The sequence below is a fragment of the Piliocolobus tephrosceles genome, chromosome 2, assembly GCF_002776525.5.
Source record: "Piliocolobus tephrosceles isolate RC106 chromosome 2, ASM277652v3, whole genome shotgun sequence".
NCBI classification, from domain to species: Eukaryota; Metazoa; Chordata; class Mammalia; order Primates; family Cercopithecidae; genus Piliocolobus; species Piliocolobus tephrosceles.
Window position 1 is genome coordinate 88,434,036 of NC_045435.1, and position 26,919 is coordinate 88,460,954.

General features: G+C 44.6%; 1 protein-coding gene, 1 non-coding gene and 1 pseudogene across 6 annotated transcripts in view; 1 reads left to right on the plus strand and 2 right to left on the minus strand.

The window, feature by feature from the left end:
• Positions 1–23,237, plus strand: part of CDC25A (cell division cycle 25A) — a 31,286-nt gene extending 8,049 nt beyond the window's left edge. For 3 of the 5 annotated variants that reach the window (XM_023231652.2, XM_026454852.1, XM_026454853.1), the window contains 10 exons: positions 36–155; positions 3,525–3,659; positions 4,110–4,181; positions 7,295–7,468; positions 13,715–13,813; positions 15,768–15,830; positions 15,931–16,029; positions 17,249–17,379; positions 20,963–21,074; positions 21,320–23,237. In XM_023231652.2, the coding sequence (XP_023087420.1) occupies positions 36–155; positions 3,525–3,659; positions 4,110–4,181; positions 7,295–7,468; positions 13,715–13,813; positions 15,768–15,830; positions 15,931–16,029; positions 17,249–17,379; positions 20,963–21,074; positions 21,320–21,460 (1,146 nt within the window). In that variant the 3' untranslated portion in view covers positions 21,461–23,237. The remainder of the gene's footprint in view (positions 1–35; positions 156–3,524; positions 3,660–4,109; positions 4,182–7,294; positions 7,469–13,714; positions 13,814–15,767; positions 15,831–15,930; positions 16,030–17,248; positions 17,380–20,962; positions 21,075–21,319) is intronic. The other 2 variants (XM_023231653.2, XM_026454854.1) reach the window with 1 other exon arrangement.
• Positions 480–541, minus strand: LOC111555618. The gene has a single exon (XR_002735573.1). It is a non-coding gene; the product is annotated as a U7 small nuclear RNA (small nuclear RNA).
• On the minus strand, positions 19,023–20,490 carry LOC111555536 (annotated as a pseudogene).
• Positions 23,238–26,919: the final 3,682 nt, after the last annotated feature.

The window sequence follows — 26,919 nt, forward strand, 5'->3', positions numbered from 1 at the left end:
TCATGGACAGTAGATGTCTCGACTGTGTCTTGCAGGAAGCCTTTGAGTTTAAGAAGCCAGTAAGACCTGTATCTCGTGGCTGCCTGCACTCTCATGGACTCCAGGAGGGTAAAGATCTCTTCACACAGAGGCAGAACTCTGCCCCAGCTTGGATGGTATGTGCTCTGGCTTTCATAGGGGAATTCCTGACAGGAAGAAAGGATTAAAACACCTTCTTTCATCCAGAATTGAAGGCACTACAGTAGCACTAGCTGTCTTTACCTTGACTTTGTCTTTTGAAACTAGACTGTCAAGCATTCTTGGTGGTTTTGCTGTGTCTGGAGAACGGACAGGCTGGTAGGAAGAGTGGGAGATGGTGTTTGAAATATTGGAGTTGTGCAAGGAATATTTGACCTTGTTAATCTGGGAAATCCTGGGTCATCCTAAATGTATGTATGGTGGGATTAGATCTCTTACTATTTTTTTTTGTTTGTTTGTTTAAGGGCTTTCTGGCAAAAACTGGAAAGCCTGCAAGACAAATTTTAAAAGAGCTGTAACACTAGATCTTTACTTAAAACTTGCTCTTTTAGTATGCATTCTAAGTGCTTATCAAAGAGCTGGAGAGAGAGCACTTGACTTCTTCCAAAGGTGGTTTGTTAAGAACAGTTATGGGCCAGGTGCCATGGCTCATGCCTATAATCTCAGCACTTTGGAAAACTGAGACAGGAGGATCGCCTAAGTCCTGGGCAGCACAGTGAGACCACATCTCTCTCTCTCTCTTTTTTTTTAAGAACTACTATAGATTCCAGTGAATGCTCAGGCTACTGGGCAGTTTTGGGGTCACTTGTTTCAGGGCTATGTATTTGCCAGACAGGGACTGTCATTCCTTCCAAAGTTTCCTGCTGTTGGTCTGAATTGGATTAACTGATAGCATCTATAGATTGAAGAGGCTGAACTTGAGCAGGATGACCACATTTGGCTTGTAGGTTTACCTAGGATCTTAAATCTGAAAATACACCTTTCCAATCTGGTTTGTGTTGTGAGGTTCAGCCAGTGTTGCTAACTCTGTCTATCATTTGCACAAAGCACTTTTATATGTTCTTGTCTTGTGAAGTAAGTGGAGTTAACCCACTTGAACAGATCGGGAAAGTACCACTAGAGAGGTCTGGATGATTTACCAAAGGATATACCTAAGTGGGAAACCAGGATTTAATGATCTCTGGCTGGGTGCCGTGGCTCATAGCTGTAATCCTAGCACTTTGGGAGGCCGAGGTGGGAGGATCACCTGAAGTCAGGAGGAGTTCAAGACCAGCCTGGGTAACATTAATGAGACCCTATCGGGGGCCGGGCGCGGTGGCTCAAGCCTGTAATCCCAGCACTTTGGGAGCCCGAGACGGGCGGATCACGAGGTCAGGAGTTCGAGACCATCCTGGCTAACACGGTGAAACCCCGTCTCTACTAAAAAATACAAAAAAGCTAGCCGGGCGAGGTGGCTGGCGCCTGTAGTCCCAGCTACTCGGGAGGCTGAGGCAGGAGAATGGCGTAAACCCGGGAGGCGGAGCTTGCAGTGAGCTGAGATCTGGCCACTGCACTCCAGCCCGAGGGACAGAGCGAGACTCCGTCTCTAAAAAAAAAAAAAAAAAAAAAAAAATGAGACCCTATCTGTACAAAGTTAAAAAATAAGCAGAGTATAGTGGCTTGTTTCTATAGTCCCAATTACTTGGGAGGCTGAAGTGGGAGGATTGCTTGAGCCCAAGAATTCGAGGCTGCAGTGAGCTATGATCAGACCACTGTACTCCAGCCTGGACGATGAATTCCTCTCTCAATAAGCAATCTCTAAATTCCCAAGTACACAGTAAGGCTTTAAGAGTTGGATACCAGAAACAATATATTTGGTGTATGCTTAGCGACTAGAGCCTGTATCATATCTGCACCTAGGGATCCCAGAACCTACCTCACAAAAGTTGGTGTGATATAGTGTGAGCTTTCATGATAAAGGTACTTCCCCATAATAAAGTTATCTACTCCTAGGCTCAGCTGGCTAAAAAAATTTGCTGTTTCCCAGAGTGTGGTCAGGTGCACTTGGGGAGGACTAGAGACTGCCCAGAACTTGTTTTATATTGTGAAGCAAATCTAATGCCAGAACTAGAATAGGCCAGCTGCAGAGAGGATTCCTTAGTGCATGATCCACTCAGAAACTTGGAGGAGGGCCACTTAATTTACAACAGATTCATACCCCAAAGAGATTTGGATTTTAAGGATTACTTGTAGGGCATGACATTGGGACTACCCTGCTACTGTGAAAAAACTCTTGTTTTTTTTCTGAATTTGAAAGTGCCTAGAAAACAAAGATTTCAGTATTAGCAGTGTTTGTATTAGTAGGATTTATCTCCAGGTGTGGATTTATGAGCAGTTTTTCTAAATTTTCTATATTCCATGTTTAGAGGTTTCCCAAAAAAATATATGACCATAGGTTGGCTAATGAGGTACCGCCATTTTAATTCTGGGAATGGTTTTCTCCTAGGGACATAGTGTAGTGAGAAGAGTTTGGATTTTGGAGTCAAACACATGAGGTGTATAATCTTGGTAACCTCTCTTAAGCACGAGTTTCCTGATTTGCTAAAGGAAAAGGAAAGGATTAGCTACCTTTAGTATATTGTGAGGCTTCTATTGGATTATATGTATAAAGACTATATTGTAGTATCTGGCACACAGTAATTCCTCATTTAAAAACTGAGCAGCATTTAAATCCCAAGTCTAAAGAACGAGGATAGATTTTATAGAAGGAAGTTACCTTTTATTCCCCCCTGTCAGAACTGAAGTTATATATAAGTGCGTTCTTTAGGCCATTTTTTTTTTTTTTTTTTTTTTTTTTTTGAGATGGAGTCTTGCTCTGTCGCCCAGGCTGGAGTGCAGTGGCTGGATCTCAGCTCACTGCAACCTCCGCCTCCCGGGTTCACGCCATTCTCCTGCCTCAGCCTCCCGAGTAGCTGGGACCACAGGCGCCGGCCACCTCGCCCAGCTAATTTTTTGTATTTTTAGTAGAAACGGGGTTTCACCGTGTTAGCCAGGATGGTCTCGATCTCCTGACCTCGCGATCCGCCCGTCTCGGCCTCCCAAAGTGCTGGGATTATCTTTAGGCCATTTTATGCTCTCAATAGAGATTTGCATCTGCTTGCCCTAACTCATTTCAGCAGATTCTCATACTGTCACGGTCCTCAATGCTGATCCGGTGTTCACTGATGCAACCTCCTAATAAAAGAAACCTTGTTTTTCACAAGAGGCTATCTCTAGTACCCATTATAAGGTGAATTGCTTCTGGCAAGAGTTCTCTGTGAAGGCTACTGACTACTCAGGGCTGTGTGTGGACATCAAATCATTTATAATCTTGGGATACATTTTCCTATAATCAGTAATTGCTAAAATATTACTTTGTGTAACAAGTACATAGTATGTTTTCATCATAGAAACTAGTGACCCATTCAAAGAAATCAAAGTGGACCAGAGCTCTCATTTGTTATTAATCCATGAATTTTGTCTTACAGCTTTCCTCAAATGAAAGAAATAGCAGTGAACCAGGGAATTTCATTCCTCTTTTTACACCCCAATCACCTGTGACAGCCACTTTGTCTGATGAGGATGATGGCTTTGTGGACCTTCTCGACGGAGAGAATCTGAAGGTACTGTGTGTGCGTGTGTGTGTGTGTGTTCCTATCTATTCTACTAATTACCTCTGGAGAAGTCATGTGATGTGAAAAAGAACAGCAACAGCAATTCCCCAGGGCTTGCTTAGCTGATACTTTTGTTCATTTGGTGATAATTCATTTAATAATAGGGCTACCAGCCTTATTAAATCCTTTGGGTTGGGGGATGGGGGTGTCAAAAGAAAACATATGATCCTTCTTACCCTGAAGGAGCTAACTAACAGTCTATATGCAAGAAACATGAAATCAGTCTATATGCAGTTTATATACAAGAAACATGAAATCAGAATGGTATAGGATGGTACATTAAGGATGCTTCCTATCCAGGCCTATCTGGTATTCTTCAGGGAGAAACACACCTAAAGCATTTAAACTAATGTTAGTCGCTACAGGATCTTTTTAAAATCAATTTTTCTGTTTTTTTAGAATGAGGAGGAGACCCCCTCATGCATGGCAAGCCTCTGGACAGCTCCTCTCGTCATGAGAACTACAAACCTTGTGAGTTGTTTTAATGTGTCTGGAGGAAGCCCTGAGTGATTGGGGCACTGGACAGAGTAGTCCTTAGTTGAGTATAGCCAGAGATTGAAATGAATGATAGGATTTGGGGATCTGGGTTTTAGGCCTCACTTTGGCTACCTACAAACCTTTAGTGATGATATCTCTCTGCATGTCTCCTGATCCATAAGGAGTGTGGGTTAGGCGGGACCATGGTCATTCCTGGCTTTTACCATCTAGTCAGTTGGAAAAAAGCCTATCTGAAGCCTTTTTAGCCTGAAGACTTTACTTTTTTTAGGTTATTCTCATTTATATTCCACAGAACCTAGCATAAAATTAGACAAGCAACAGTAACTCACAGGGTTTTTTTGTTGTTGTTGTTTTGTTTGTTTTGTTTTTTTTGAGACGGAGTCTCGTTCTTGTTGCCCAGTCTGGAGTGCAGTAGCACAATCTTGGCTCGTTGCAACCTCTGCCTCCCAGGATCAAGTGATTCTCCTGCCTCAGCCTCCCGAGTAGCTGGGATTACAGGTGCCTGCCACCACACCCAGCTAATTTTTGTATTTTTAGTAGAGACAGGGTTACATGATGTTGGCCAGGCTAGTCTCGAACTCCTGACCTCAGGTGATCTGTCCACCTCAAACCTCCCAAAGTGCTGGGATTACAGCCACTGTGCCTGGCTGGATTTTTTTTTTTTTAATTGAAAATACCTATTTTAGAAATAATTTCTTTTTATATATATATATACACACACATATATACTCACACAGACACACACACACATACACACACACAGTATAGATTTGTGTTTCCATCATAGGGATACTTTCAAACAGAAAGCATAGTATAGATACAGAATCTATAGTATATGTGTGTATATATATATTCAAAATCACATATATATACACACACACACACTAGATTCGTGTTTTCATCATAGGGATACTTTCAAGTTAGAAGCAAGAATGTTCCTACACAGATATATACACCTGTATATTCAGAGATATACACCCTTAGGTACACATCTAAATTGGTAAGTTCGTATTTTTAAATTATCAATAACCTGAACTATAATTATAGGACAAAAGAGCTACAGTTTTTTTGTTTCTTTGTTTTGTTTTTGAGACAGAGTCTCCTTCTGTTGCCCAGGCTGGAGTGCAGTGCAGTGGTGCAATCGTGACTTGCTGCAACCTCTGCCTCCTGGGTTCAAGTGATTCTCCTGCCTCAGCCTCTTGAGTAGCTGGGACTACAGGCTTATGCCACCACTGCCGGCTAATTTTTTTGGTATTTTTAGTAGAGATGAGATTTCGCTATGTTGGCCAGGCTGGTCTCAAACTCTTGACCTCAGGTGATCCATCCACCTGCCTGCCAAAGTGCTGGGTTTACAGGCATGAGCCACCGCACCCAGCCAAGCTACAATTTTGAGATCACTTATGGATTATAGTACATTCATGTGCATAACTTTTGAAAAAATATGTTAACCCAGTACACATGTTATGAGTAAATTTACCAGGTCATTTTGATAGGCATACAATTACATAAAATGTGAGAACACTTTGGAAGTGGCTATTAATTTTATAGATTTGATTTTAAAATCATAAGCATTGGCTTGTAAGCTCTTAATAGTGGGGAAATTTCTTCCACAAATGGTTGTTACAAACTAACCATTGCTGGGAGCTGTAATGGAAAATAAACTCAGACAAAAGAGGGAGAAAATCCCTGGTCTCTGGGAGCAGATGTGGGAGTGATCCGTTCCATTGGGGACTATCAGGAAGATTTCAAAGAAGTGACATTGAAATGTTAGCATCGGCTGGGCGCAGTGGCTCGCGCCTGTAATCCCAGCTCTTTGGGAGGCCGAGGTGTGCGGATCACAAGGTCAGGAGATCGAGACCATCCTGAGTAACATAGTGAAACCCCATCTCTACTAAAAATACAAAAAAAAAAACAACAACAACAACAACAATTAGCTGGGCGTGGTGGCGGGTGTCTGTAGTCCCAGCTACTCGGGAGGCTGAGGCAGGAGAATGGCATGAGCCCGAGAGGTGGGGCTTGCAGTGAGCCCAGATTGCGCCACTGCACTCCAGCCTGGGCGACAGAGCAAGACTCCATCTAAAAAAAAATTTTTTTAAATGTTAGCATCAACTTGAAAATGAATGGTTTACTGAGATGTGAAAGGACATTCTATGCAGAAGGAAAAGCCAGACCAAGACACACAGAGTCGAGAATAGGCTGAGATGCGTTTAGAGAGCTGATTCTCTCTACCACTGGTCAGGTTGGCTTCCCTTGGACTCTGGAAAATTCGTCTTTATTTTTTTTTGAGACAGTCTTGCTCTGTCACCCAGGCTGGAGTGCAATGGTGCAATCTTAGCTCACTGCAACCTCCACCTCCTGGCTTCAAGTGATTCTCGTGCCTCAGCCTCCTGGGTAGCTGGGATTAAAGGCAAGCACCACCACACCTGGCTAATTTTTTTGTATTTTTAATAGAGACGGGGTTTCTTCATGTTGGCCAGGCTGGTATTGAACTTCTGACCTCAAGTGATCCACTGTGTTGGGATTACAGGCATGAGCCATGATGCCCAGCCTGGGAAATTAGTCTTTAAAAGACCAGTAGAAAAAAAGACTTTGAACACAATTTTGAAAGGCATTTGCTACTAGCCCATCCCCACTCCCTCCAAATTTACCATCTTAACTATACCTTAACCGATGATACCCCCATTTTTATTATAACCTGGCTACTGTGCGTCTTTTCTGGATTTAGGTGGGGTATTTAAACCCGTTGAGCTGCTTAAGCAAGGTGCAAGTAATAAAATGGAGGGGAAGATAGGCAAGCCAAAAATGTGTTCCTGACTGGAAGGTCGCACTTCTCTTGACGCAGGATTATTTAAACAGTTTTTGTGAGGGCAAAGGATGTTTTACTCGTCTGTATATAATGTCAGCTGAGTATATATTCATTGAGCACTAAGTGCTCAGTGCCTGCTATGTGCCAGGCCCTATGAGAATTGCTAGGACTAGATGAATCAGCAGTGTCTGTTTGCTAATTTAGAATGGTTTATTTGTCTTACCATTCAAGTGAACAGGTTTTAATGAAAGATGGGTCTGTCTGTTTTTTTTCCTGTAAGGACAACCGATGCAAGCTGTTTGACTCCCCTTCCCTGTGTAGCTCCAGCACTCGGTCAGTGTTGAAGAGACCAGAACGATCTCAAGAGGAGTCTCCACCTGGAAATACAAAGAGGAGGAAGAGCATGTCTGGGGCCAATCCCAAAGAGTCAACTAGTCCAGAGAAGGCCCACGAGGTTAGTTTCCTAGGTTCCTTTTTGCTCTAGCACAGATAATGTATTTTTCAGTTCTAAAAACTTCCACTTAGTGGTTCATTTATTTTCTTAGATAAGATTTGCTAGGGTTTTGTGTGTGTGTGTGTTTCTTTTAATAGAGATGGGATCTAGCTATGTTGCTCAGGCTGGTCTTGACCTCCTAGCCTCGAGTGATCCTCCTGCCTTGGCCTCCCAAAGCACTGGGATTACAAGTGTGAGCCACCACGCCTGCCCGATATTTGGCTATTTTCGTGTTGGTTTTTCAATTGCTTTAAGTATGTTCATAATTGCCTGTTGAAGCATTTTTAAGATGGCTGCTTTAAAATCAGACAAATCCAACATCCATTCATAGTATTGGCATCAGTTGATTGTCTTTTCCTATTCAAGTTGGGATTTTTCTGGTTCTTGGTATGACCAGTGATTTTTCCGTTGTCTCCTGTATATTTGTGAGTCTCGGGTCTATGTAAATCTTATGTTTTAGCAGGCCTTCTCTGATACTGCAAGAAAGGTGTGGGTGGAAGTCCGGGTTCCCCAGCACAAACTCCATTGACACCTTAGGTGGGGACTTGTCTCATTATTGCTGGGAGGGAGCGGAAGTTCATTCCATCCCAGTAGAGTGGTGACTGGGACACTGTATGACAGCTGGGCAAAGGTGGAGGCCCCCGCTTGCTGTTGGCCATAATTGTTTCTGTGTTGACTGTAGTAGAATGATTATTGTTGAAAAGTCTTCTGCCTCAGTAGGCTGTCCTTTGCCTCGGGAGTGCAGGCTTGCTGTGTTGCTGTCTCCAGCTTCATGAGTTGAATGGTTAACTCGTTTGTTTTTAATTTTCTTATTTCTGGATAAATCTATTTGAATCTATGAATTTCCCACTGCTTTAGATTTGTCTCATAACTTTTGACCTGAGATGTTTTTATTATCATTTGTTGTAGATATTTTATTTCCTTTTAATCCAGACCTATCATGGCCTATTAAATACTTGATTTTTATAAAGGTCTGTCTGTCTAATTCTTCAAGTTAATTCAATGCATTGGTCATAGTTGTATAGGCTGTTTTGTTGTTTTCTGTTTCTGAGACAGGGTCTCTGTCACCCAGGCTAGAGTGCAGTGGCATGATCTCAACTCACTGCACTCTCCACTTCCCAGGCTCAAGCAATCCTCCCACCTCAGCCTCTCAAGCAGCTGGGACTATAGGTGTGTGCCACCAAACCCAGCTAATTTTTGTATTTTTTGTAGAGGTAGGCTTTCGCCATGTTGCACAGGCTGGTCTGAAACTCCTGGGCTCAGGCGATCCTCCCACCTTGGCCTCCCAAAGTGCTGGGATTACAGGTGTTAGACATAGCGTCTGGCATGGGTGAGCTAGTGTGATGGTTGTCTGGGCCTAAATCCTATGGTCCTTTATGTTATTCTGTTTATTCCGTGGCTAGACACACAAAACACTGGTTTATTTATATGTTTTTCCTTACACTGTCCTTATATTGAGGTTTGGTATTAAGCATTATAAAATGATGAACTGTGTTTTCTGTAGCATGAAAAGGTTTAAGTAAATTGCAGTTTTAAAAGGTTAGAGATGACAACTAAGAAAACATTTAGGCCTACTGCCTTATCGTATCTGCTTTTGTTATTAATGCTTTATGAACATTTTCTCTTTAAAGTATTGTTCTGAAAGAATATTTTAATAGCTGCATAGTATTTTTGTTTGGGGAGAGTTTTTTGGTTTTTGTTCTTTCTGTTTGTGGGGGGCACAGGGTCTAGTGCTGTCGCTCAGGCGGGAGTGCAGTAGCACAATCACAGCTCAGTACAGCCTCCGTGGGTTCCAGCACTCCTCCCCACTCAGCCCCCCAGCAGCTGGGACTACAGGCATGCACCACCATGCCCAGTTAATTTAAAAAATCTTTTTAAAAATTTTTTGTAGAAAAGAGGTCTTACTGTGTTGCCCAGGCTGGCCTTGAACTCCTGGGCTCAAGCAGTCCTCCCACCTCAGCCTCCTAAGTATCTGGGACCACAGACACGGGCCAGTGCACCTGGCTGATAGTGTTTCAACTTTCAAGTATACTATAAATAATTGAATAAATCTAATCTTCTGGACATTTAGAATTTCCCTTTCCCTGATTTTCCTTTTATTTCTAATTAAAAATGAAATTCTGGGTTATAAGGGCAAGAACATTTATGAAACTTTACATTGTATACATGTCAGACAGTATCTATCAATATTTAAGAATATTCAGGCTGAGTGCGGTGGTTCACGCCTGTAATCCCAGCACTTGGGGAGCACAACGCAGGTGGATCACAAGGTCAAGAGTTCCAGACCAGCCTGGCCAATATGGTGAAACCCCATCTCTACTGAAAATACAAAAAATAGCTGGGTGTGGTGGTGTGCGCCTATAGTCTCAGCTGCTCAGGAGGCTAAGGCAGGAGAATCGCTTGAATCTGGGAGGCGGAGGTTGCAGTGAGCAGAGATGCCACTGCACTCTAGCCTGGGTGATAGAGTGAGACTCCATCTCAAAAAAAAAAAAAAGTTTCATTTTCTTTTTCTTTCTTTTTTAGATATGCTGGAGTGCAGTGGCAGGATCTTGGCTCACTGCAACCTCCGCCTCCCTGGTTCAAGCAATTCTCTGTCTCAGCCTCCTGAGTAGCTGGGATTGCAGGTGCCCGTCACCACACCTGGCTAATTTTTTTGTATTTTTAGTAGAGGCGGGGTTTCACCAAGTTGGCCAGGCTGGTCTTGAACTCCTGACCTCAGATGATATATCCTCCTTGGCCTCCCAAAGTGTTGGGATTACAGGTGTGAGCCACTGCGCCCAGCCAGAATATTCATTTTCTTTTACCATAATAGAGATTGACCTTTTTATTTCCATATTTGTAAAACTTTTCTTGGATAAAGTAATGCTGTTAATAATTATTATGTATATATGTTGGCCCTCATGTTTTGGTTTATTTTCATATATTTTAATTTTAAAAAATATTTTCAATATAATGTATTTTAAATTTAAAGTATTTTATTTTATTTTTTTATTTTTTATTTTTTTTGAGTCAGAGTCTCACTCCATCACCCAGGCTAGAGTGCAGTGGCCGGATCTCGGCTCACTGCAAACTCCGCCTCCTGGGTTCACGCCATTCTCCTGCCTCAGCCTCCCGAGCAGCTGAGACTACAGGCGCCCGCCACCTCGCCCGGCTAGTTTTTTGTATTTTTTAGTAGAGACGGGGTTTCACTGTGTTAGCCAGGATGGTCTCGATCTCCTGACCTTGTGATCCGCCCATCTCGGCCTCCCAAAGTGCTGGGATTACAGGCTTGAGCCACCGCGCCCGGCCAATTTAAAGTATTTTAAATATAAAGTATTTTAAATTTCATTGTGGAGAAAATGTCAAGCATTGCTTGAATACAGTTATCATACCTGTGATACTACGAAATATATATTTAGTCTTCCTCCTCTTCTCCTGTCATATAACTCCTAAAATCCTTGGAATATCCAAGGTCATATCTTTTTGTATGCTGATGATTGATAGCTTCAGGATGGGACTGGTCACTGGAAAGACAGAGACATGATTAGAGGTTGGAACTTTTAGCCCCACACTCCAGTCTCTAGGGAGAGGAGAGGGGCTAAAGGTCAAGTTGATCACTCATGGCCAGTGGTTTAATCAATCATTTCTATGTAATGAAGCCTCCATAAAACCTTGAAAGGACAGGTTTCAGAGAGCTTCTGGATAGCTGAACACATGGAGGTTCCTGAAGGTTGGGGCACCCAAGGAGAGCATGGCAGCTCCATGTCCCTTCTCCCGTACCTTACCCTATGCATCTCTTCTTCTGTATCCTTTGAATATCCTTCATAATAAACTGGTAAATGTGTTTTCTTGAGTTCTATGAGCCACTTCTAGCAAATTAAACCCAAAGAAGGAGTCATGGGAACCCCCACTTAAACCTGGTGGTCGTATATCAGAAGTTCCAGAGGCCCAACTGGTGTCTGAAGGGTGTTGCGGTTTTGAGGACTGGGCCCTCAACTTCCTGATCTGATACTCTCCAGGTAGATAGTGTCAGAATTGAATTGGACAACACCCAGCTATTTTCCACTGCAAAACTGCTTGCTTGCTTGCTGGTAGGGAGAAGTCCCCTCATATCTAGGGGTAACAGAAGTCTCTGTCTTCTGCTGTTGTTGAGTGAGGGAATAAGAAAAATACTTTGAGTTTGTGGGGTGTTTTCCCCATACAAACATATACAGAGCTAAATTTCTGGTTTCTTTTTTTTTTTTTTTTTGAAACTGAGTCTCGCTCTGTCGCCCAGGCTGGTGTGCCATGGCTCGATCTCCGCTCACTGCAACCTCCACCTCTCAGGTTCCAGCAATTCTCCCGCCTCAGTCTCCCGAGTAGCTGGGACTACAGGCGCCCACCACCATGCCTGGCTAATTTTAATTTTTTATATTTTTAGTAGAGAAGGGGTTTCACCATGTTGGCCAGGCTGATCTCGAATCCCTGACATCAAGTGATCCGCTCCCCTTGGCCTCCCAAAATGCTGGGATTACAGGTGTGAGCCACCACGCCTGGCAGAGCTAAATTTCTTATTATCAAATGTCAAATATCCAGTCTGGGTTCAGTTTTCCCCAGTTGTCTCCTAAGCACTTTTACAGTTTGTTAAAATCTGGATCCAAATAAAGTCAATAGGCCTCTTACTCTTCAGATTTCAGTGCTCCATCTGTTTCCCTCTTGCATATTTTTATTTGTTGAAGAGCTCAAGTCATTTGTCCTGCAAAGGTTCCCACAGTCCTGTGGAGTCTTCAGACATTGTCTTCCATCCCCTATATTGCCTTAAAAACCTAACTCTGGAAAGGATGGATTGAAATCCAGTTTTATTTGTTTGGCAAGAATATCACATAGGTGATTTTGTCTACTTTGATAACGAGGTATAATGTGCCAGGCAGCCATTGGTGATTGCTGCCCAGATTTTTTACTTCATTTCACCAGGGTTTCAGAAAGATGATACTCTAGTTTTTATGTTCTTTCCTCATTAATTAGCTAGAATATATCTATAAAGAGAAACTTATACTCATCAAACACTGTGGTTACCCTTGGGAAAGGCAGGATGAATACTGAATCTGTATTTGCCAGTTTCCAAATAATGCCCTACCAAGCATCTTCCAAAGTTGAAAGCAAGACTTACAGTTGTTTTTCAATAATAATTAGGAATTCGTGGATTAAAACATTTGGTGTGGTTCTGTGTATTGCACGTATTGTGCTATTGCTCAAATTATCCCTTTAACAGCTGGCTTCCTCTTCTCATTGAATAAAGCTAAGAGGTAGGCCAGGCGCGGTGGCTCACACCTATAATCCCAGCACTTTGGGAGGCCAAGGCAGGCGGATCACCTGAGGCCAGGAGTTCAAGACCATCTGGCCAACATGGTGAAACTCTGTCTCTACTAAAAATACAAAAATTAGCCGGGCATGGTGGTGCACACCTGTAGTCCCAGCTGCTCCAGAGGCTGCGGCAAGAGAATCTCTTGAACCTGGGAGGCGGAGGTTACAGTGAGCCAAGATCACGCCACTGCACTCCAGCCTGGGTGACAGCAAGACTTGTCTTAAAAAAAAAAAGCTAAGACATACTTTTTCTAAACTTAGTCCTAGTTTTAACCCCCCTTGTTTCTTTCTCTTTTTTTGGAGATAGTTTCCCTCTGTCACCCAGGCTGGAGTGCAGTGGCACCATCACCACTTGCTGTAGCCTCGACCTCCCCAGGCTCAGGTGATCCTCCCACTTCAGCCTCCCAAGTAGCTGGGACTATAGGCACACACCACCATGCCCAGCTTGTGTGTGTGTGTGCGTGTAGACAGGGTCTTGCTGCGTGATCAGGTCTGGAACTCCTGGGCTCAAGCGATTCACCTGCCTTGCCCAGGCTGGTCTGGAACTCCGGGGCTCAAGCGATTAACCCACCTGGGCCTCCCAAAGTGCTGGGATTACAAGCATGAGCCATCGCACCCAGCCTAACCACCTGGCCCCCCACTTTTTAAAAAAAAAAAAAAGGAAGGAAAATTTAGTTTCAGAGCAATTCAGTTAGACACTGGAATAATAGGAGACCAGTCAATAACCCACATTCATTTTTGTTCACTCCAGATTCAATAAAATAAAAACTTCATATTAAATGTAGGCATTAACATTTCAGTCTCCTCGAGGCATGCTCTAAGTGAATGTTTTCAGAAGTTCCATTCAGAACCCTTGTCTCATTCTCTACCTTTGATTTGTTACAGACGCTTCATCAGTCTTTATCCCCGGCATCTTCCCCCAAAGGAACCATTGAAAACATTTTGGACAACGACCCAAGGGACCTTATAGGAGACTTCTCCAAGGTAATTGCAAGCAGAGCTGCTCTGGCAAGTGTAGGAGTGAGTGTGGGTATTTAGAACCCCACTCAGCCTGTCTCCCTCCCCAGGGTGGTTCCTGGCGTGCTTCCAAAAGGACACAGTTAAAGAATGTTAAAAGTCGGGAAGCAAACTTAGGTTCTCATGATCAGGTATATGTTGGTTTCTGAGACTGTAGATCTCGCTATTGCTGATGGGCAGTTTTAGGTAGGGAGCTGTCCACCAACCACCTTGATTATAACCTAAAGACCAGGCTCTCTGGGAACTGTGTTAAACTGTAAAAATAGTAATTAGCAGGATAGTATAAAGCAGAAATAAATCTGTAGCCTCACTACAAGTCTGCATGTTGAAAGGTTATCTTAGAAGGTCCAGTATTGAGACTGATTTCTCCGTTGTTCAGAGAAGCTTGGCCGTTGAGGGAAAAGGCCCTCTAGAAAGTCTAGAGGAAGATCTTCTAATAGCCTGATACGCTACATGAAGGCTTGGCTGCAGTAAAATACAAGGCTAGGACAGGGAATGTGTCAATAGCAGCTTTAATCACATTTTGACTTGAAGGTTACCAGATCAATGTTTTATTCATTAATTTAGTTAACATTTATTGAAGCACTTATGTGTTAGGCAGAGATTCCAAAATAAGACCCAGTTCCTTCCCTCAAAGAATTTAGCATGTGGTTGGAGAGGTAAGACATGAACTACATGTACCACATGGTAGACTGAAATAAATTTCAGTGAGGTGTAAACATAAACAGCAGTCCGTGAGAAGTAAAAGGGTTTGTCTTGGCTAGGGGGATGGGGAACGTATGGGCTTGGGCCATTGATATTTTAGCCTAAATGGGTTTCGAAGGAACAAGGAGAATGAAGAGAACAAGCAAAGACCCAGCTGCATCCTCAGTTTTGGAACCTTCTCTTGTTTGGCGGGGAGAGATGTGGTCTTACTATGTTGCTCAGGCTGTAGTGCAGTGGCTATTTGCACCTGCTATCCTAGTACACTGTAGCCTCGAACTTCTGGCCTCAAGTGCTCTCCCTGCCTCAGCCTCCCAAGTAGATGGGACTACAGGCATGCACCATCACACTCAGTGGAATTTTCGACTTGAATTGAGGCCTGGTTACGTTTGTCTTAATGGGCCTGTGCATGGGGATAGATGAACTCTTGACTCAGCCAGTCACCCTAATGAGTAATGGCTAATGTGCTCATCTTCCTCCTCAAGGCTAGGCTAGGTCTCTTTTTTTCCTATCCCCAGTGCCTCGCCCCATGCTGGACATAGCAGGTACTCAGTAAATGAGTGAAATCTGTATGTTTAAGTGCTGTTCACAGTCTCTAACTACTGACATGTGGATTCTTGACAAAAGCAGGAGGAAAATGAGGTTACCTGAGGTTTCTTTATTTAAATATGCCTTACTAGCTAGGTAACCTTGAATACGGTGGTCAAAACGGGGATAATATACCTTATTGGTTTGTGTGAAAATTAAATATCAAGATGTTAATGAAGTAACTAGAAGAGTAACTAGTGTGTACTAACTAATTGTTTGTTTGTTGGTTGGTTGGTTTTTTGAGATGGAGTCTCGCTCTTGTTACCGAGGCTGGAGTGCAGTGGTGCAATCTCAGCTCACTGCAACCTCCGCCTCCCAGGTTCAAGCAATTTTCCCGCTCCAGCCCTCCGAGTAGGTGGGACTACAGGTGCGTTCCACCACGCCTGGCTAATTTTTGTATTTTTAGCAGAGATGGGGTTTCACCATGTTGGCCAGGCTCGTCTCGAACTTCTGACCTCAGGTTATCCACCGGCCTCGGCCTCCCAAAGTGCTGGGATTACAGGTGTGAGCCACTGCACCCAGCCATTAATGTTTGTTTTTTAAAAGGTGCCTCCTACCAGCCAGCCAAACAGTGTAAGTGTGAATTTATATGGGCTTTCAGATTCTCTAAGTATCTTTTTTTCTTTTTAAGGGTTACCTGTTTCATACAGTTGCTGGGAAACATCAGGATTTAAAATACATCTCTCCAGAAATTGTAAGTCCATCCTTTTGGAACCTACCACACATCAGGTACTTGAATCTAGTTTTTCCTGATGGTCAAAGTTGATTCTCCTTCAACTTTTTTCTCTCAACAGATGGCATCTGTTTTGAATGGCAAGTTTGCCAACCTCATTAAAGAGTTTGTTATCATTGACTGTCGATACCCATATGAATACGAGGGAGGCCACATCAAGGTATGGATTCCTGAGACTTGCTGTAGAAGGAGCCCTAAACAGGATCTGTGGTTTTAAAGTGGGGAGGACAGTGACACTTGGCCGCTTAGCTCATATGCTAGTTGTTAGAATTTTGAAACAATGCAGTGAGCGTGGAAGGCATTTGATTCCGGGTGCTCTTAACGAATGTTCCCTTGTCTGCAATACTCTCTACCACCTTGTGCTACAGTTACTCTTCATGTTTGTCCCTCACACCGTCATTATCAAGGGCACCTGTAGGAGGTACCCACTGATGTTTAAGTCATTCAAGGGGACCAGAATGGGTTTCGTAGCATTTAAGAGGCTTGGGTACCAATGTCTGAGCACCCCAGGGCTCCTGACGAGAAGAAGCCCATCTCTGGCAACACGTCCCAGTGTTTGTGCCAGGCTTAGTGATGCCTCTGAAGTGGATTGTTCAGCAGGCTGCCTGGTGGAGGGGTGTGCCGGGACACACGTTCCCAAGAATAAAGGAACTGATTTTGCCATTTTTATCTTTTTTTTTTTTTTTGGAGACGGAGTCTCGCTCTGTTGCCAGGCTGGAGTGCAATGGCATGATCTCGGATCACCGCAACCTCTGCCTGGAACCTCCTGGGTTCAAGCAATTCTCCTGCCTCAGCCTTCCAAGTAGCTGGGACTATAGGCGCATGCTGCCACGCCCAGCTGATTTTTTTTTTTTTTTTTTTTTTGTATTTTAGTAGAGACGGGGTTTCACCATGTTGCCTGGGCTGTTCTCAAACTCCTGAGCTCAGGCAATCTGCCCACCTCAGCCTCTCAAAGTGCTAGGATTACAGGCATGACCCACAGCGCCTGGCCTGCCATTTTAATGCTTTACCCGATTAATAGTGTTTAAATATAGTAAGGAGGTACTTTAAATACGATGTTACTGTTTGCCATTGTCTTGTAGCTTTTGAAAATCCCCAAATTTATAAAACTACCTATAAAGTGTACCATAGTCATATTTGAATTGCCCATTTCCAGTCCCCATGTGCATTACTGTATGATGAATGTGTAGGGACCCACAAAGCTCCATTGAGATACAGGTCCCAGATGGTCTACTGGGCTCTTCAGCCAGAAAAACTGAAAAAATCACAAACTGGTCTTGTGGACTTAAAGATCATTTTTGATGAATCATTACATCTTGCCGAATCATTACTTCATGTGTGAAACATGCAGGTTCCAAGGGTCTCTGTTGTCTTCATAGGGTGCAGTGAACTTGCACATGGAAGAAGAGGTTGAAGACTTCTTACTGAAGAAGCCCATTGTACCTACTGATGGCAAGCGTGTCATTGTTGTATTTCACTGCGAGTTTTCTTCTGAGAGAGGTCCCCGCATGTGAGTGCTGCATGGAACTGGGTTCTGGGGCAGAGGCCCCATGTTGTTTTTGTGGGACATGGTGGTTTGTGGCTTGCACTTGGAGCATATTTTAGCATATCAAGCAACCTCTTGCATATAACAAGCCATTTTCATATGTAATTTTATCCTGAGGTGAACTTTGGCTCTTCCAGTCTCCCCAACTGTCCTTAGTCTGACCTGTGAGGCTACTGTTCATGTGACCTCCTTCAAGTAAAAAGTAACCATTCCTTATGCAAATGCCAGAAAAGTGTGAAATTCTCACTCTGTAAGACCTGATATGATATGATGCTTTGAAACACTTGATATTATTACCAATTTCAGGGTGAAAAAAAAGGGGGCAAAGAGCTGCCCATCAGTCATTGTGTCCCTTCTAAAAGGATTGTAAGCCTGGTATGTGTCAGGCTCTGACAATAAAAATGTAACTACAGTAAAGCACAGTACAGTAAAAATACCACAGCGAACAGGACCAACAAGAAACCTGCTGCAGCAGAGATCCAAGTGGGGATCCATATAAATGCTAAGAAAACAGGAGGACAGGCAGAGAGGTGGGACAGAGAGTGCAGCTTAAACTAGGATGGTCCAAGGGAGGATCACTTGCTCAGGAGTTTCAGACCAACCTTGGTAACACAGCAGGACCCCACCTCTACAAAAAATAGGAGGTGGGAGGATCATTTGAGCCTGGCAGGTCGAGGCTGCAGTGAGCCATGATCATGCCACTGTACTTCAGCCTAGATGACAGAGTGAGACTCTGTCTCTCTGTCTCTCTGTCACACACACACACACACACACACACACACACACACAGGTTGTACTTGCATATACTTCACCTGATTTTATTAATTGTTAACATTTTGTCACATTTGTATGTACGTGTTCTACACACAGGCAATACAGTAGAACTTGACACTTTTTGACTGTCATAAGTTCTTCAAACATCTGTCTCCAAAGGATGGTCATTCATGAATGGAATTATTCACTCACCAGATTTTTTTTTTTTTTTTTGAGACGTAGTCTTGCTCTGTCACCCAGACTGGAGTACAGTGGTGTGATCTCGGCTGACTGCAACCTCCACCTCCCGGGTTCAAGCAATTCTCCTGCCTCAGGCTCCCGAGTAATTGGGACTACAGGCGCATGCCACCATGCCCAGCTAATGTTTTTATTTTTAGTAGAGACAAGGTTTCGCTATGTTGTCCAGGCTGGTCTCGAACTCCTGACTTCAAGTGATCCACCTGCCTCAGCCTCCCAAAGTGCTGGGATTACAGGCCTGAAACAAACTAGACACACATACACATACATATAAATTTGTTTTAAACCCACAAAAGATGCTGTTCTTTTTTTTTTATTTTTGAGACAGGGTCAGTTTCTGTTGTCCAGGCTGGAGTACAGTGGCAGGAGCACAGCTCACTGCAGCCTCTGCCTCCTAGGCTCAAGTGATTCTCCCACTTCAGCCTCCCAGGACCACAAACATGCATCACCACGCCTGGCTAATTTTTGTATTTTTTGTAGAGACAGGGTCTCACTATGTTGCCCAGGCTGGTCTCAAACTCCTGGGCTCAGGCAATCCTGGCCTCCCAAAGTGCTTGGATTACAAGTGTGAGCCACCATGCCCAGCCCAAAAGATGCTATTCTCTCAATTCTCTCATTTCCCCATCTTCCTCTTTAACTTAACCTCTAATATAAAGGACATTATTATACCATATTAAAACTTCACCTAGATATACAGACAACGCCCCATCTCTGTATTCTGCATTTGCAAGCTGCATGTTTATATCACCATCTACAGATACCCCTTATACTTCGTTCCCCACTTGAGTTTCACCATCACTGGCTTTCTGTTAATCCACTGAGGAAAGATTTGGGATTCACAGGTGAACTTTTTCTTTTTTCTTTTTTTTGAGACAGAATCTTGCCCTGTCGCCCAGGCTGGAGTGCAGTGGCGCTATCGTGGCTCACTGCAACCTCCGCCTCCTGGGTTCAAGCAATTCTCTGCCTCAGCCTCCCAAGTAGCTGGGATTACATGTGCCTGCCACCACGCCCGGCTAATTTTTTGTATTTTTGGTAGACACGGGGTTTCACTATCTTGGCCAGGCTGGTCTTGAACTCCTGACCTCGTGATCCACTGCCTCAGCCTCCCAAAGTGCTGGAATTACAGGTATGAGCCACTGTGCCCAGCCAAACTCGTTTTAACCACAGGCAAATGGTTTAAGCTATGTGCTGCTGAGGAAGCTGCTGCCCATCCCTCATGACTAGAGCAGCTACCGTAGGCCCCAAACCACTGAGCTTCAAGAGAAAATCAGCAGATACTCTTGGCTCTTGTGTACCAGATACCTTTCTAGATATTGAGGGAGAAGAGCAGTGAACAAAACAGACCAAAAATATCTGCCTTCGTGGAACTTACATTTCAGAGTGGACAGGAGTTCAAGAACAGCCTGGCCAACATGGTGAAATCCTGTCTCTACTAAAAATACAAAAATTAGCCAGGCGTGGTGGCGGACACCTGTAATCCCAGCTACTTTGGAGGCTGAGGCAGGAGTATCCCTTGAACCCAAGAGGCAGAGGTTGCGGTGAGCCGAGATTGTGCCAGAGCACTACAGCCTGGGCGTCAGAGTGAGACTCTGTCTCAAAAAAAAAGGCTACTGGGTGCGGTGGTTCACTCCTGTAATCCCAACACTTTGGGAGGCCAAGGCAGATGGATCGCAAGGATTACCTGGCCAACATGCCGTCTCTACTAAGCATACAAAAACCATCTGGGCGGTGGCACGCGCCTGTAGTCCCAGCTATTCGGGAGGCTGAGTCAGGAGAACTGCTTGAACCTGGGAGACAGAGATTGCAGTGAGCCTGGGATCACACCCTTGCAGTCCAGCCTAGTGACAGAGCAAGATTCTGTCTCAAAAAAAAAAATGGTGCTTCAGAGCAAAATAAGGCCAGTGGTGGGAGCTCCCAGGCAGGCTGGAGAAACAGTAGTGGGGCCGCAGGGACTCGTGTGGGATGAACAAGGAGCAGAGCAGCAGTAGGGATGATGAGCTGTAGACCTCTGAAGGACTTGGGGCCTCGGGGTTTTTCACCAAGGGCGAGGCAGTAAGCAGCCATTGGCTGGATATTGAAGACCATTCAGTCCAGGTAGAGGATAGAAACAGTCCCTGAGGCAGGAGCAAGCTCAGCCTCCTTAAAAGGCACTGAAAGAAGCCCACTTATGTAGAAGAAGGTGAGTGAGGGAGCCTAGCTGAAGAGAAGGCTGGGGTGGAGAAAGTAAGGGGAAGCTGGCTTAGATAGTGAAACTTGCCACAAACTGGTGGTGAAGGTGCTGGGCCGGACTCAGACGCTGGGACTGTTGGAGAAAGGAAAGTTGGGGAAGAGACCATCTGCTGGCACTGGCTGTGAATGCTGCTCACGTGGCCAGGGACTTGCAACTTAGCACTGATTGTTTCTAAGAATAAATGTAAAGTTGGGAAGATGTGTTTAAGGGGGACTTAGACTACAACTGCTGCTTTGACTGCGTTGCCTGGGTGTTGCTCTGTGCTGGAAAAGCTAACCTGACTTTGGCCTTCCTTCCCCTGACTAGGTGCCGGTACGTGAGAGAGAGAGATCGCCTGGGTAATGAATACCCCAAACTCCACTACCCTGAGCTGTATGTCCTGAAGGGGGGATACAAGGAGTTCTTTATGAAATGCCAGGTAAGACTGGGACTGTGGAGAGCATCCCTCCTCCCCTTCCCCCAGTGGTAGACTAATGGATCTGTCTGGCGGTCATGACTTTCTTTCCGGGGGTGGGTATCTGCTGAACACAAAGTAAGCCCCTGTAGAACTGGCCGCTCAGGTCTGCCTGGCCGCTTTCAGCCTTGTAACCCTAGGCAGAGAGGAAACCAGGTTGTGGGTGTGAGGCAAGTGTACTCTAACCTCATTCTCTCTTGTCCCCTCAGTCTTACTGTGAGCCCCCTAGCTACCGGCCCATGCACCATGAGGACTTTAAAGAAGACCTGAAGAAGTTCCGCACCAAGAGCCGGACCTGGGCAGGGGAGAAGAGCAAGAGGGAGATGTACAGTCGTCTGAAGAAGCTCTGAGGGCAGCAGGACCACCCAGCAGCAGCCCGAGCTTCCCTCTGTCCCCCTTTACCCTCTTTGCTGCAGAGAAACTTAAGCAAAGGGGCCAGCTGTGTGACATTTGGAGAGGGGGCCTGGGACTTCCATGCCTTAAACCTACCTCCCACACTCCCAAGGTTGGAGCCCAGGGAATCCTGCTGGCTACGCCTCTTCTGTTCCTGTTAGACGTCCTCCGTCCATATCAGAACTGTGCCACAACGCAGTTCTGAGCACCGTGTCAAGCTGCTCTGAGCCACAGTGGGATGAAGCAGCCAGGGCCTTTTTGGGCTCCAGCCATCTCATGAGGGGAGAGGAGACGGAGGGGAGTAGAGAAGTTACACAGACAGAAATGCTGCTGGCCAAATAGCAAAGACAACCTGGGAAGGAAAGGTGGGATATCCATATCTTTAATTTATTCAACTTCATCAATCACTTTATTTTATTTTTTTTCTAACTCCTGGAGACTTACTTTACTGCTTCATTAGGTTGAAATACTGCCATTCTAGGTAGGGTTTTATTATCCCAGGGACTACCTCGGCTTTTAGTTACAAAAAAAAAAAAGAAAAAGAAGGGGGTAAGAAAATACAAACCTGTTATAAGTTATCGGACAGAAAGCTAGGTGCTCTGTTACCCCCAGGAAGCGCTGTGGTACTGGGGCTGCTGCTATTTAAGCCAAGAACTGACGTCTGGTGAGAGCGTTGGACCCAGGCTTGGCTGCCTGACATAAGCTAAATCTCCCAGACCCACCACTGGCCACTGAGATCTATTTGGTGGGAGATGTGGCCCTGTTCTTCCTCACCCCAGTTCCGTGGCATTGGCTGGTATAGGAGCCACAGTCAGGAAAGCACTTGAGGCAGCATCCAGGGCCACCCCCGGCTCAGTGCTGGAATGTTGCAGTGTAGGTTTCCCAGGGAAGTGGGGTGGGGCTGGGTGGGCTCCACAGGATGGGGGAGGAGCATGTCCACTGAGTGTCTTCCTTATGTTGCTGTGATATTGTTTGATAGCTTTTTCTAATTTTTTAAAAAAGATATTATGAGTCAAAGAGTATCAAATCAGTGTTGGATGGGCCACCCAAGGGTGAGGAGAGGGGCTGGAAGCCCTGGGCATTAGGAGAAGGGAGTGGGTGCTGGCATGGACATGACTGGACAGAATTTTCTCAGGAGGGAGCTTGGTGGATTTTGAAGGTAAAACTTTCTGGGTTTATCATGTTTTAATTTGAGAGACAGGGAGTGATGAATCATCACCGGTTGTCCCTTATCTAACCCCATAGATGTGGGGATTTCAAAAGAGCACCTCATCCAAGGAGCTAGGGCTGACTTCATTGATTCTAGAGAGGCCTGTTTCAGTGCCTACTCATCCCCGCCCTCTGGTGCCAGCCTCCGTACCATCATGGCTTCATTGAGGTGTAGGCAGTTTTTTCTTAAAACAGGAGACAGTCTCTCCCCTTACCTCAACTTCCTATTCTTGGGGTGGGGGGGTGGGAATCAAGTGATACTGGAGATGGCTAGTTGCTGTGTTATGGGTTTGAGTTACATTTAGCTATAAAACAATCTTGTTGGGAAAAATGTGAGGGAGAGGACTTCTTCCTACACGTGCATTGAGACAGATTCCAACTGGTTAATGATCTTGTTCGTAAGAAAGAGGTTCTGTTGGTTGAGTGCCTGAAGAGAAAGGTGGGATGGCCTTCAGATTATACCAGCTTAGCTAGCATTACTAACCAACTGTTGGAAGCTCTGAAAATAAAAGATCTTGAACCCATGCTCTCTGCCTAGTTCTTGATGGATTTAAGGAGAATTACATTTCCCTTTAAGGTCCTGGGACCTCATTAGCTAAAATTATTGTTTCAGATAGCCATATTTCCTCAAGAAGCTCTCTAAGTCCAAAAACTTGTGGTTCAGATTGATTTGCAAGATGAAATGGGCGCATAAAAAGCATGCCTGTGGCCAGCTGCAGTGGTTCACGCCTGTAATCCACGCACTTTTGGAGGCCAAGGCAGGCAGATCACATGAGGCTAGGAGGTCGAGGCTGCAGTGCCCACATACAACTAGGGATGCTGGGGGCTATTGGGGGCAAAATATATTGGTCTGAAGCACAGAGGGGCACCCAGAATAGAAAACACGTGCTCCTTTATGTATGTGTTGGAAAACTAGGGGTTCAGGCATATTTGATTATATTATATATACACATATATTTTTTTGAGACAGTCTCACTCTTGCCCAGGCTGGAGTGCAGTGGTGTGATCTTGGCTCACTCCAGCTTCAACCTTCCAGGCTCAAGCAACCCTCCCACCTCAGCCTCCCAAAGTGCTGAGTTTACGGATGTGAGCCACCGTGTTTTTTTAAGTTTACTTTGAGCAGGTAATACTTTCCTGGGTTGCTGCAAAGACCAGCTGGCTTCCTGTCTGACCTATCCTTCCTAAAATTACAAATTAAGTCAACCCATTCTTGATAATTTAATGGTTTTTTGTTGTTGCCTGTAAAATGAAACTTGACCTCTTTAGACCGTATGCTAAGATGCAACCTCAGCCTTAGCTCAATTTATGCTCCACTATCAGGTAAGGATTCTGTTTTCTAGAATGCCCCCGCTCTCTGAAACTTGCTTGCTAGAGCTGGAAGTCTGCCATGCAGAAAGTGCATTTACTATAGAAACATTTATGTGTGGACACCCACAGGGTCAAGAGTTGGTTAACTCAAAACCATGGGCAAAACTTAACTCACTTTAAATTTGGGGGATAACTATTCCATTCAAGGTGTGATCTGATTCAGATTAAAAAATTTTAAAGTATACAAAGATGTACAAAAAAACACTCATATTTCACACACCAGCTTAAGAACAAACAGCTTAGCTGAAGCCCCTTGCCTACCCTGACTTCACCATAAACTCTTCAGCTGCACCCAACTCCCATAAGTTAACCCTTATCCTTCCCTGGTCTTATGATTATTTCCTAAGCAAGAAGATAGATTCAGAATATTTTTTTCCTTTTTTTTTTTTTGAGACAGAGTTTCACTCTGGTTGCCCAGGCTGGAGTGCAATGGCGTAATCTTGGCTCACCACAGTCTCCACCTCCTGGGTTCAAACGATTCTCCTGCCTCAGCATCCCAAGTAGCTGGGATTACAGGCGCATGCCACCACACTCCACTAATTTTTGTATTTTTAGTAGAGACAGGGTTTCTCCATGTTGGTCAGGCTGGTCTCAAACTCCCGACCTCGGGTGATCCATTTGCCTTGGCCTCCCAAAGTGCTAGGATTACATGTGTGAGCCACCATGCTTTCATGTTTTCAAACTTTAGAAATTGTGCACCTATAATCCCAGCTACTTGGGAGGCCGAGGCAGGAGGATTGCTTGAGCCCAGGAGTTCAAAACCTGCCTGGACAATATAGTGAGACCTAACACAAAACAATCTCCATTATGTGCTCATTCATCTGTGACTCACTTTGATTTTTATTTCTCTGCTTATCACAATTAAGGGCACTTGGCTCGAGAAAGGGCAAAGCATAAATCAATAGTGACTCAGGTTACATCTCTCCAGCAGAGGAACCTGGAGTTAAGTCACTTCTCCTTCTGGGGCCTTCATAAATAACAAATGCATTTGAACTAGATTTTCCAGCCAGGTGCAGTGGCTCATGCCTGTAATCCCTGCATTTTGGGAGGCTAAGATGGGCGGATAGTTTGAGCCCAGGAATTCTTGACCAGCCTAAGCAACATGCCAAAAACCCATAACTACTAAAAATACAAAAAATCAGCCAGGTGTGGTGGTGCATGCCTACTGTCCCAGACACTCAAGAGGCTGAGGTGGGAGGATTACCCGAGCCCAGGGAAGTCAAGGCTGCAGTGAGCTAAGATTGTTCCACTGCATCCCAGCCTGGGTGACAGGAGTGAGACTCTGTCTCAAAACAAACAAACAAAAAATGGGTAACTAGATGTTCTCTGTGACTGCCCCGTCCCAACATAATGTGGCTCTGGCATTTGGATGGCCCCTTTGCAATACCCACTTCAGATCTACTTGGAAGGGCCTCCATGGAGGAAAAGCTGTTTCTCTCATTCAATAAACGTTTGACTTGTGCTGAGCACTGAGGATAAGGAAGTGTGTAAGATGCAGGCTTTGTCTCAAGGCATTCACTGGCTAGTGGGAGAAATAGTCGCTAAAAATGACAAGGTCTTAGGTGTAACATTTCTGTGTAACAAGCTAGGATAGAGAGGGGTCCAGAGGACATGGGGCTCCAGAGCAAGAAGTGGACCCCATAGGAGGCAATGTTCAAATCTAACCTTCAGCAGGAGTCTCACGAGACAGGGTGTTCCAGGAACAAGAAACTGTGTTCAAAGGGCAAGTACCATGCATTCATACCTGTGGACAAGGTAGGAGAAGTTTGTGGTGGCCGGGGGGCGGGGAACCGTGAAGGCCGTTCCGAGGAATCTGTAAGCCTTTGAGAGCAGGACTTGTCAAACACGTGGGCAACTTGTTAAAATGCAGATTCTGATTCCACAGCTCTGGGTCGCAGCCTGAGGTTCTGCATTTTTAACAAACTCTCAAAGCTGCTGATTCTTTTGCTACCCTTTGAGCAGCCAGCCTGTAGAGGGTTTAAGAAGGGAGAAGTGTGAAGCCATGTAATTGTTGAGAGCAAGACAAAGGATAGATGATGGGTAAGGAATGATGATATAGTCGCAGCAGAAGCTGGGGCATGGGAGGGAAGAGCATTAGGCGCTGGGATCTGGTGATGGATGGGTAGGTGGGAGTGAGGGAGAGGGATGGATTCAGGATGGTCCCTTGGCTCCTGACCTGAGGAAGTGGCTGGGCCACTGGCACTCAAAGCAAGAAATCAAGAAATACACAGCCAGGCACAATGGCTCACGCCTGTAATCCCAACACTTTGGGAGGCTGAGGCAAGTGGATCACCTGAGGTCAGGAGTTCAAGACCAGCCTGACCAACATAGTGAAACCCCGTCTCTACTAAATACAAAAAATTAGCCGGGTGTGGTGGTGCATACCTGTAATCCCTGCTACTTGGGAGGCCAAGGCAGGAGAATTGCTTGAACCTGGGAGGTGGAGGTTGCAGTGAACCGAGAATGCACCATTGCACTCCAGCCTGGGCAACAAGAGCGAAACTCTGTCTCAAAAAAAAGAAAAAAAGAAATACACAAGGAAAGGAAATATTGAAAAAGCCCAAGTTGAACTTTATAAAATTACTGGCCTGCATATTTTATAAATATCAGTGTCATATATGACCAAAGAGAGGCCCAGGAACTGTTCCAGATTAAAGGAGACTCAAGAGACATGACAACTAAATGAAATGTGTGATCTTGGACGGGATCCTGGACCAAACCGAAAAAGAGTACTATAAAGGACATTTTTGGAACATTTGACTACATTGAAATATGAACTTTAATTAGGTAAAATTATTATTATTATTATTATTATTATTATTATTATTATTATTATTAT